Genomic DNA, 12,402 nt, shown 5'->3' on the forward strand with positions numbered 1-12,402 from the left:
CCCTTTTGGAATGGGAATATGTACCCTATGCTTGTCCCACCATTGTATCTTGGAAGTAGATAACTTGTTTTGATTTCACAGATTGAACTTTGGACTTTTGAGTTGAAACAAGTTAAGACATTGGGGATGAAATGAGTGTTTGTAAGTGTGTGAAAAAGACATGAGTTTTGGGGGCCAGGGGCAGAATGTAATGGATTGAATTATGTCCCTGCAAAACTCACTGAAGCTTGAATTGTGTTCTCCAAGTTTTGTATTGGAAACTTGGTTCAGCCACACGTGAGGGACCCACTGTGTTCGGAGTCACCGGCCACACCGGATCCCACCACTTGGGACTGAAGGACACTGTTACTCCACAGGACCTACTGAACATGGGATGTTGCCACAAAATCTACCTCGTGTATTTTCCTCTTTCACTCGTGACTGCACAATTGCACATTTGAGCAGGATGTGTTGAAAAACTGCAGACTGTGTTGAAAAACTCTGAAGAACCTAATTAACACAGGATGACCTAGGAGTGATTCTAAGCCATAACAAGATATTATTCATAAGTGAATGTGTCAGTCTTGGTTCTGAATGCTACAGATTAAAGAGCAAGTAGAGTTTCTCCTTTGTTTCTGAAGTATTCACTTGACCTTCCATTAGTAAGATTGATTTTTCTAATCTCTTCTGGGAGATATTAATGGAATATAGTCATGTCCACTCAAGACACGAGACAGATCAATACTGAATATTCTGTGTCCTTGTTGGAACAGTTCAAACTGTTTTATGAACAGCAACTGTTTGCTGACATAGTGTTAATTGTTGAGGGCACTGAATTCCCTTGTCATAAGATGGTTCTTGTAACATGTAGCTCTTATTTCAGGGCCATGTTCATGAGTGGACTGAGTGAAAGCAAACAGACACACGTACACCTGAGGAATGTGGATGTCGCCACCCTACAGATAATAATAACTTATGCATACACGGGTAACTTGGTAATAAATGACAGCACTGTAGAACAGCTTTATGAAACAGCTTGCTTCCTACAGGTAGAAGATGTGTTGCAACATTGTCGAGAATATTTAATTAAAAAAATAAATGCAGAGGATTGTGTGCGATTGTTAAGTTTTGCGGATCTCTTCAGTTGTGAGGAATTAAAACAAAGTGCGAAAAGAATGGTGGAACACAAGTTCACTGCTGTGTATCACCAGGAAGCTTTCATGCAGCTATCACATGACCTACTGATAGACATTCTCAGTAGTGACATTTTATTTATTTATTTATTTATTTATTTATTTTTAAAGATGACCGGTAAGGGGATCTCAACCCTTGGCTTGGTGTTGTCAGCACCACGCTCAGCCAGTGAGCAAACCGGCCATCCCTATATAGGATAGGAACCCGTGGCCTTGGTGTTATCAGCACCGCACTCTACCGAGTGAGCCACGGGCCGGCCTTGTAGTGACAATTTATTTATTTATTTATTTATTTATTTATTTTTTTTTTTTTTATCAGCACCATACCCTACCGAGTATTTTTTTTTTTTTTTTTTTTTTTTTTTTTTTTTTTTTAAAAGATGACCGGTAAGGGGATCTTAACCCTTGACTTGGTGTTGTCAGCACCACGCTCAGCCAGTGAGCGAACCGGCCATCCGTATATGGGATCCGAACCCGGGGCCTTGGTGTTATCAGCACCGCACTCTCCCGAGTGAGCCACGGGCCGGCCCTTGTAGTGACAATTTAAATGTAGAAAAGGAAGAAACTGTTCGAGAAGCTGGAAGGCTGTGGCTGGAGTACAACACAGAATCACGATCCCAGTATTTGTCTTCATTTCTTAGCCAAATCAGAATTGATGCACTTTCAGAAGTAACACAGAGAGCTTGGTTTCAAGGTCTGCCACCCAATGATAAGTCTTTAGTGGTTCAAGGTCTATATAAGTCCATGCCCAAGTTTTTCAAACCAAGACTTGGGATGACTAAAGAGGAGATGATGATTTTTACTGAAGCATCTTTAGAAAATCCTTGTCGTCTTTACTCTTCTGTCTGTTACAGTCCCCAGGCAGAAAAAGTTTACAAGCTTTGCAGCCCACCAGCTGACTTGCATAAGGTTAGGACTGTTGTAACTCCTGATAATGACATCTACATAGCAGGGGGTCAGGTTCCTCTGAAAAACACAAAAACAAATCACAGTAAAACAAGCAAACTTCGGACTGCCTTCAGAACTGTGAATTGCTTTTATTGGTTTGATGCACAGCAAAATACCTGGTTTCCAAAGACCCCAGTGCTTTTTGTACGTATAAAGCCATCTTTGGTTTGCTGTGAAGGCTATATCTATGCAATTGGAGGAGATAATGTAAGTGGGGAACTTAATCGAAGGACCGTAGAAAGATATGACACTGAGAAGGATGAGTGGACAATGGTAAGCCCTTTGCCTTGTGCTTGGCAGTGGAGTGCAGCAGTTGTGGTTCATGACTGCATTTATGTGATGACACTGAACCTCATGTGCTGTTACTTTCCAAGGTCTGATTCATGGGTAGAAATGGCCATGAGACAGACTTAGCAGGTCCTTTGCTTCAGCTGCAGCTTTTGGTGATAAAATTTTCTATATTGGAGGGTTGCATATTGCTATCAATTCTGGCATAAGACTCCCCTCTGGCACTCTAGATGGGTTTTCAGTAACTGTGGAAATTTATGATGTGAATAAAAATGAGTGGAAAATGGCAGCCAGCATCCCTGCCAAAAGGTACTCTGACCCCTGTGTTAGAGCTGTTGTGATCTCAAATTCCGTGTGTGTGTTTATGCGAGAAACCCACTTAAATGAGCGAGCTAAATACGTCACCTACCAGTATGATCTGGAACTTGACAGGTAGTCTCTGCGGCAACATATATCTGAACGTGAACTGTGGGACTTAGGGAGAGATTTTCGATGCATTGTGGGGAAACTTTATCCATCTTGCCTTGAAGAAGCTCCATGGAAACCACCAACTTATCTTTTTTCACTGGATGGGACAGAGGAGTTCGAACTGGATGGAGAAATGGTTGCACTACCACCTGCATAGTGGGGGCGTTCAAGGAGTGTACGCCTGATTTAAGTGCTGTGTCATTTTCTTTGCTAAACAATAGAAGCTATGAAAAGACTAAATATGAGTACATAAAAATCTATCTTGATAAATTTTATTTTTATGCCCTACTTATTTACATCAGTATAATATATATCAGTGAGTCTTACAGAAAGATATGCTTCCATAATATGAAATAGGTTATTCAATAATTGAGAAACTTTTATGTGTATCACGAGAGCATAAGAATCTGGATTATCTAACACTGTTAGCCCTGTGTATCTACAGTTCAAAAAGTTCACTTATAAAAATAGTTTCTTGTTCCTAGTGTGTTTATCACAAGTTGTGCTGAGGTTATTTTAGTATATGTATTTCATCCCTGTGCTTCTGTTCTAAAGTCCTGGAATACAGTTTTTTTCAGTGTAATTGATTCACCTGCACTTAACACTAATGTCTGTGTTGGTATAGAAACGTGTCTAAATCCTATACTATAGTTGAGGAAGACCTTCCATAATTTTATGGTATTACACAGGGAAAGCTATGACTGCAGGACCAATCTAACTATACTATTAGGTGCATGTATTCTTTTCACTAACTTACACTTGTCTATACTTGTGTATCCTGGAAGAATGCAGGTCTTCCAATCAGCTGGTCATTTACCAGGTGTGGACTTATGTTGCTGGGCTTGCAATAAGAATTGCTAGCCCCTCATTGTGCAGGTCTGCCTGGAGCTTTAATCAGTAAATGCCTCCACTTTCTGTATTACATTAACATTGCCTCATGCATATAACTACCTGCTGCTGATGTAGTTCTCCATCTTAAAGATTTAGAGTGGGTTAACCAGGTCATTACATCTTAATTTAATAACAAGCATTACTGTAGAGTGATTGTGTATAAATGTTAGCTGTCAGGATGTGTTTTTTTAAAAAAACCGGTTGTTTGTGTATTGAGGGGGTAGGATTAGGAAGGTGAACTGTTCAGGAATTCTCTGCACTAGCTGTGCAGAAGAGCAGATAATTAGGGCTGCTCTGGCATTAATCCCAGGAACCACTAGCAGTAGTGGGGTGCCGTCAATCTAACATGAGCACAGGTGCTTCATGACAAACATTAGTAGCATGTTCAACTGCATAATGTTCTGGCACTGTATTTTGAATGACATTAATTTATTAAATAAATTGTATATACTAAAAAAAAAAACAAAAACAGTTCCCACTGTGACTGTTAAGAGGGTGGGAAATCCTACTATGGTAATTGAAAGGTGGAACCTTGAAGAGGTGATTAGATTGTAGGACAATGCAGTAGTGAATGGATTAAAACTGGTGGTCAGGGGCGTGGTCCTGAGGGCTTTAAAAGAAAATAGTCTGTGTCTCTCTGCTCTGTCTGCTCCACCATTTCACAACGTCATACCCTGCGTCACTGAAATCAACACCAAGACCCTCACCAGATGTGTTCCCTGAACTTTGGCCTTCCAAGCCTCTGAAACTGTAAGCAATAAATTTTGCTTTCTTATAAATCACCTAGTTCCATGTATTTTGTTGCTTATAAGCAACAGAAACGAACTAATAAAACCAGTAAAAAAAAAAAAAAAAAAGCTTTGATTAAATTAGTGAATTGGGTGGGGCTATGAGGGACTGACTGAAATACTTGAATGAGGTGAGGCTAAGAGGGGGATTGGTTTGAACCCACAATGGAGTAGGACTAAGAGGGGATTTGGCTTTGTCCAGTGTGATTGTAATTAATATTGATAAAAAAAATATACACCAACACTACTACCAGATAGCGTGGCTGGGCACGATGCAGGTGATTTGGAAGCTTTATTACTAATTCCTGTGAAAATTGTCAGACTCAAAATGGAGTCATTTGGGGGCTGGCAGATTAGCTCAGTTGGTTAGAGCACAGCCTTATAAGACCAAGGTCAAGAGTTCAGTTCCTCCATCCTGGCCAGCTGCCAAAAAACAAAAACAAAAAAACCAACCCACAACTGTGATAGAGCTGGGGAAAGGCCACGAAGGGAGGGTTCTCATGCATGTATGCCTGATAACAAGAACTAACCCAAAGGATTCTGCAAAGCCACACCTTTGCACAGAAGCCATCGCAACCTTAATTAAAAATACTTCTGCAAGGACATCTGCCCAGCAACTGCCTGTCCGACCTCGGACGGGTGTCACCCTTGTTATTGATCCTTGTAGCCATGGATAATTATCACAAAACAATTATGTAATCCTCCATCATTTTTCCTTTAAAACCCGTTGTCTTCATTTCCCTCCCTGAATATGCACATAGTTTACTATTGCACACATATTCCCATTGCAATGCCCTATTCCTGAAAAAACATTTTCTTTTAGAGAGCCTCTCTCTGTTATTTAGGTTGACATTCCCTTGGCAGTCTTATCAGGCATATCTCATCACCTCCACTTCCCTGAGGGGTATGTTGAGGCTCCAGTGGCTGGGGTTCCATCATCATGTCTACATCCATCTGGAACCCCAACAGCCTTGGTAACATGAGTACCACTCCGTTGGCCCCAGTAGTTGCCTCTGCCCCAGAATTGTGACCCGGCTCATGTTGGCTCTCTCAGTGAAGCCCCATCCAGCATCCCAGGGGCCCCTCCCCTGTAATTCATCTCTAAGAACATCCTTGGATCCCCCCCGAATTCCTCCACGACCTCCCAAGCCTAAATATCTCCCAGTCTGGAAGCAGTTCCCCATCCCCAGAACCTTGAATCTGGAGGTATGTGGGCCATGTGGGGAAATGGGGCCTCTGAGGGAATTCGTGGGGGTATCAGGGGTTGCCTAGAATATCTGGAGAAGGAATCGGGGGGTCCCGGGGCTACGGGGTGCAGGCCGTGTTCTCTCGGGATATCTGGGCGAAGCAGGGTCCCCAGAGATTTCGCGGGGGGAGAGTTTGACATGAGGATTACTAGGGGGCAGTCGGAGACCTCCAGAGAATTTCATAGGGCGTTCGGAGGTGTCCAGGACCATTGCAGTCAAATAAATAACTCCAGGGACATCGTGGGGGCAGGCGGGGAGCCACGGTCGTACCCGCGAAGGTCGGGGGTCGTGGGAGAGGAGAGGGACAGTCGGCGACCTCTGGCACTATCGAGGAAGTGGCCGGGGTCTCCGGGTATCTTGAGGGGCATAGCTAGGTTTTCGGACGCCCGGCAGCGTGGGAGTTCGCCGAGAGTGAGGGGCGGCGCTGACCCGCGCCTCTCTCCCCTGCAGGCCGCAGCCCTCCCCTTCCGGCGGGCTCCAGCGCCCGGCAGCTCCTGGCGCGGCTGGACGCGCGCCCCCTAGCGGCCCGAGCTGCAGCCGACGTGGCGGCGCTGGTACGCAGGACCGGCGCCACATTGCGCCTGCGCCCCAGGGAGGGTGCGTGCGGGGCCGGGCCTCCCCGGGAGGCGGGGTCGGAGAGGAGCTGGGTTCTGAGATGGCAGGCCCCGGGGCTGTGAGTTACTCCCCTGGGTGGGGCCAAGGGTGTGACTTGGCAGGGCGGGGCTCCGAGGGTGCTTCGAGGGGGCGGGGCCTTGGGATTATCCTAGAATATTCCTTCAGAGTTATTGCAGTTGGCGACTGCCAGAGAAGATTAATTGAGGGTGCTGGGCTGGATCGTTATTCCGGCCAGCGGGGCTTCAGACGTCATTTCTGAGGAGGCGGAGCCTGGAGAGTGCTGGGGGTGGGTAGTCAGCAAAGGGGCGGGCCTGGAATGCTAGTCAAGGGGTGGAGCCTATAAGTGCATGGGGTGGGGCTAGAAATGTCAGGTACGGGATGAGATTTAGAGGCTGATTAGAGGGCGGGGGCCTAGAATGTTGAGGGGAGGGCTAAGTCCTGGAGTAGCACCCTCCAGGGTGGGCCTCAGGGTGTTATATGAGGGGTGAGGCCTGCGTGTCATTAGAGGGAGGTAGGAAGGTCTGGAGGTTTATTCAAATTGCAGGGCCCAGGAGTACTTGTTAAGAAGGCGGAGCCTTTAGGATTACTTGAGGGGATGGTACTAGTACCGAGACAGTTAAATTGCGGGCGAGGCCCGGATGTCAGTTCGAAGAGGTGGGGCTAGAATGTTAATTTGTTGGCTGGGCCGTTCGTAGTTTCTAAGAGTCCCTAACCGCTTTCTCAGCCTCTTTCATCCACTTGCCGTTATCGTGCTGGACTCTGAAGACAATAACGTTATGGACGGTCTCCTGCCCCAAGACCCCTTTGCCTCCAACACAGAAGTCCTAGCATAGCAGATACAGTAAGGTGTTAAGCACATTGGATACTTTTCGAGAATTGTGAACCATCCATCCCGCTGGAGACTGCCTTAACGAACCTTGGGGGCGGGAGATGTGAGGGTGGTGAAGAAGGATGGGAGTGTGAGGAGGTTAGTGGACAGGGCCAGACTGAGAATCCAGCAGAAGCTCTGAGACAGTATTAGGAATTGGGTAAGTCTTCAAACTCTGGCGCCAGGCAGCATGGGTTCAAGTCGGCCTCTGCTACTATCAGCTTCCTGACCCTTTGTATGTCATTTAATTGCTTTGTGTAAAGCTTAGCTACCCGAATATAAAAGTAATATATTCATATTTTAAGAATCAAAACTGTGTAGTCTATATTTCCCTGTAACTACCTCTTTCTGACTTTTTTGTTTGTTTGTTTTAAAGATGACCGGTAAGGGGATCTTAACCCTTGGCTTGGTGTTGTCAGCACCACGCTCTCCCAAGTGAGCTAACTGGCCATCCTTATATAGGATCCGAACCCGTGGCCTTGGTGTTATCAGCACCACACACTCCCAAGTGAGCCACGGGCCGGCTGCTTTCTGACTCTTAAAATCTGTAGAAACATGATTTGTTTGAAATACACGAGATCGTGGGTAGATGATGTATTGCAATCTTTTAATAACTTTGTAACAGCTATATTGATATAATATATATATAACACGTACCACACAGTTCACCCATTTAAAGTGTACAGTTGTTTTTAGTATATTCACAGGGTTGTACAATCATCACCCCAATGTAAATTTAGAATATTTTTGTCCCCTTAGAAGAAACCCGATAACCTTTAGCAGTCACTCCCCATTCTCCAATTCTACAATATGGTGTGTGGTCTTTTGTGACTTCCTTCACCAAGCACGTTTTATGTTGCACCATGTGTCAGTACCTGGTTCCTTTTTATTGCCAACTAATATTCCATTGTATGGATATACCACATTTGATTTATCCATTCATTAGTAGATGGACATTGGCATTGTTTCCACTTTTTGGCTACTATGAATAATGCTGCTCTGAACATTTGTGTACAAATTTTGTAGTGGAAATATGTTTTCATTTCTCCTGGTTATATACCCAAGGGTGTAATTGTTTGATCATATGGTAACTCTAGGTTTGATATTTTGAGGAGTTGTCAAACTGTATTCCAAAGATATTGTACCATTTTACAATCCCACCAGCAATGTATGAGGCTTCCAATTTCTCCAAGTCCTCTCCTACACTTGTTGGTATCTGTCTCTTTAAATATATAAACATCCTAGTGTGTGTGAACTTGTGCTCATTGTGGTTGATTTGCAATTTCCTAATAGATAATTATGTTTTGATATGATTTAGATAAATATGTTCTGAATTTTGGGCCCCCAAAGATGTCCACCTCCTAATCCCCACAACATGTAAATATACCTTATATGGAAAAAGACACATTACAGATATGATTAAGCTAAGGATCTTGAGATGGGGAGATTATCCTGGATTATGGGGGAGGGCAATGTAATCAACGGGGTTCTTACAAACAAAAAGGGGTGCAGGAGAATCAGAAAGAAATGTGACAACAGAAGCACGGATGAGAAAGAAAGATTTAAATATGCTTCTGTGCTAGCTTTGAAGATGGAGGAAGGGAGCACAAGTCAAGGAATGGGGGCAGTATGTAGAGGCTGGATAATGTGTCTTGGCACCTGCTATAGTTTGAACATTTGTCTCCTCCAAAACTCATGTTGGAAAACAAAAACAATGAATAAATAAATAACAAAACTCATGTTGAAACTTAATCCCCATTGTAACACTATTAAGAGGGTGGGAAATCCTACTATAATATTTGAAAGATGGAGCCTTTAAGAAGTGATTGGGTCATGAGGACTCTGCTCTCATGAATAGATTTATCCATTCGTGGGTTAAAGGTTTAATGGATTAATGGGTTATCATGGGAGTGGGAAGGGTGGCTTTATAAGAAGAGGAAGAGAGACCTGAGCTAGTATGCTCAGGCCCTCAGCACATGATGACCTTGGGACTCTGCAGAGAGTCCCAACCAGCAAGAAGGCTCTCACCAGATGCAGCCCATTGACCTTGTACTTTCCAGCTTCCAGAACTAAGAAATACATTTTGTTTCTTTATAAATTACCCAATGTCAGGTATTCTGTTATAAGCACCAAAAAATAGACTAAGACAGCACCCTTGTTGAAAATTAATTGACCATAAATGTAAAGGTTTATGTTAGACTCCTAATTCAGTTCATTGATAGGTATGTCTATGATTATGCCAGTACAACACTGTCTTGATTATTATAGCTTTGTAGTACGTTTTCAAATTGGGAATTGTGAGTCCTCTATCTTTGTTCTCTGTCAAGATTGTTTTGGCTATTCTTGGTCCCTTAAATTTCCATATGAATTTTAAGATCAGTTTATCAATTTCTCCAATAAATAAAACTTTGTCATTTCTCCCATCCAATAAATGGGATTTTGACAGGGATTGCACTGAATCTGGTGGTCAATTTCCAGAGTATTGCCATCTTAACACTATTAAGTTTTTTGATCCATGAGCACAAGATGTCTCTCCTTTTATTTAGGTCTTCTTTAATATCTTTCAACAATATTTTGTAGTTTTCAGTGTACAATTTTTAGACTTATTTTGTTAAATTTATTCCTAAGTATTTTATTATCTTGATACTATTGTAAATGGAACTGTTTTCTTAATTTCATTTTCAGATTGTGTATAGAAATACAATCAATTTTATTTATTTATTTATTTATTTATTATTTTTATTTGTTTATTTTTTAAAGATGACCGGTAAGAGGATCTTAACCCTTGACTTGGTGTTGTCAGCCCCACGCTCACCCAGTTAGCTAACCAGCCATCCCTTTATGGGATCCAAACCCATGGCCTTGGTGTTATCAGCATCACTCTCTCCCAAGTGAGCCATGGGCCGGCCCTATAATCAATTTTGTACGTTGATATTCTATCCTGTAATTGTGTTGAACTTGTTCATTGGTCCTAATAGCTTTTTAGTAGATTCCTTATAATTTTCCATATAATATCATCTGCAAATAGAGACAGTTTTACCTATTCCTTCCCAATCCATTTTTTTCTTTGTTTTTTTACCTTTTGTTTTGTTTTGTTTTTTTGTTTTGTTATTTTTGCTTTCCAATCTGGATGTCTTTTATTTCTTTTTCTTGCCTAATTGCCCTGGAGCTTCGAGTACAATATTGAATAGAAATAGCAAGAGCAGACAATTTGATTTTGTTTTTGATCATACGTGAAAGGTATTTGGTCTTTCCCCACTAAGCATGATCTTAATTGTCTTCCAGATTCCATTGTTTCCAATGAGAAATCAACCTTTAATCTTATTGGAGGTCGCTTGTATGTGATGAGTCATTTTCTTCTTTGTGCTTGCAAGATTTTCTCTTTGGATTTCAAATTTTTTACTATGATGTGTCTGGGTGTGGATCTTTTTGTGTTTATTCTACCTACAATTCATTGAGCTTCTTGGATGTATAAACTTTTCCATTAAATTTGGGAAGCTTTTAGCTGTTATTCTTTGAATATTTTTTTCTACTCCTTTCTATCTTCACTTCTGGTATTACCTTTACTCATATGTTGGTGAATCTAATGGTGTCCTGTATTTCTCTGATGCTCTGTTCCTTTTCCTTGACTCCTTTTACTACCCATTCTTCAGATTGCATTATCTGTATTATTCTCTCTTCTAGTTCACTGATTCTTCTGATTCTTCTGCCAGCTCAAATCTACTGTTAGCTCCTTTAGTGAATTTTTCATTTTGGTTACTGTACTTTTCAACAGCAGAATTTCTGTGTGGTCATTTTTTGTAAGTTTTACTTCTTTTTTTGTTTTATTTTATTTTATTTAAAGATGACCAATAAGGGGATCTTAACCCTTGACTTGGTATTGTCAGCACCATGCTAAGCCAGTGAGCTAACCGGCCATCCCTATATGGCATCCGAACCCGTGGCCTTGGTGTTATCAACACCACACTCTCCTGAGTGAGCAACAGGTTGGCCCCAGGGAAATGCAAATTAAAACCACATTGAGATACGACCTCACCCCAGTTAGACTGGCTATGATCAAAAAGATGGTGAGTAACTAATGCTGACGAGGGTGTGGAGAGAAGGGAACACTACTGCACTGTTGGTGGGAATGTAAATTAGTACAACCACTTTAGAAAACAATTTGGAGTTTTCTCAAACAACTACAGATAGATCTTCCATATGATCCAGCAATCCCTCTTCTGGGTATATATCCAGAGGAATGGAAATCATCATGTCGAAGGGATACCTGCACTCCCATGTTTATTGCAGCTCTGTTTACAATAGCCAAGATATGGATCCAACCTAAATGTCCATTAATAGATGATTGGATAAGGAAACTATGGTATATATACACGATGGAGTACTACTCTGCCATAAAAAAGAATGAAATACTCCAATTTGCAACAACATGGATGAACCTGGAGAAACTTACGTTAAGTGAAACAAGCAAAGCACAGAGGGATAAGTACCTCATATGTTCACTCATTTGTAGGAGCTAAGAGAAAGGAAGGCAGGAAAGAAAGACCACAGTAGTGCCATGATCCAACAGAGGGAGGGAACATTCCTAGGGCTACAAATTGAAGTTGAGGGGGGAGAGGGAGGGAGGTTGGGGGATAACTGGAAGGGGACAAAGGGTACAAAAGCAATTTCTGGTAATGGGTATGCCCCCAAAATGAATCTGGCCTCCACATCATGGGCAGGAGGCAGGACGATCAGCTTTGTATGTCATGAATATCCAAAATAAATAAATAAATAAATAAATAAATAAAATACAGAGAAGATTAGCATGGTCCCTGCGCAACAATGACATGCAAATTCGTGAAGCATTCCATATTTTTCTCAATTTTTTTTTTTTAAAAGATGACCGGTAAGGGGATCTTAACCCTTGACTTGGTGCTGTCAGCACCACGCTCTCCCGGGTGAGCCACAGGCCGGCCCCTTTTTTCTCAATTTAAAAAAATTTTTTTCTTTAGTTTTATTCTTTTTCAATGAGAATCTAAGCTTCAGACTAAATAAGAGTATAGTGTAGGTGTGAATGAGGATAAAATGTAATGCCACTTAATTTAGTGTAGTTTTCCTATATACATTTTATTCAT

At 42.1% G+C, this 12,402-nt stretch overlaps 1 protein-coding gene and 1 pseudogene across 1 annotated transcript; both read left to right on the forward strand.

Annotated features, from left to right (window-relative positions):
* The first annotated feature begins 692 nt into the window (after positions 1 to 692).
* On the forward strand, positions 693 to 3,033 carry LOC134368042 (kelch repeat and BTB domain-containing protein 2-like). The gene is given in 3 exon segments (XM_063084655.1): positions 693 to 1,244; positions 1,713 to 2,531; positions 2,533 to 3,033. Coding segments are annotated over 3 exon segments (1,872 nt in total).
* A 9,017-nt stretch (positions 3,034 to 12,050) lies between these two features.
* On the forward strand, positions 12,051 to 12,144 carry LOC134368792 (U6 spliceosomal RNA; annotated as a pseudogene).
* The last annotated feature ends 258 nt before the right edge of the window (positions 12,145 to 12,402 follow it).

Source organism: Cynocephalus volans, chromosome X (genome assembly GCF_027409185.1).
Source record: "Cynocephalus volans isolate mCynVol1 chromosome X, mCynVol1.pri, whole genome shotgun sequence".
Taxonomy (NCBI): domain Eukaryota; kingdom Metazoa; phylum Chordata; class Mammalia; order Dermoptera; family Cynocephalidae; genus Cynocephalus; species Cynocephalus volans.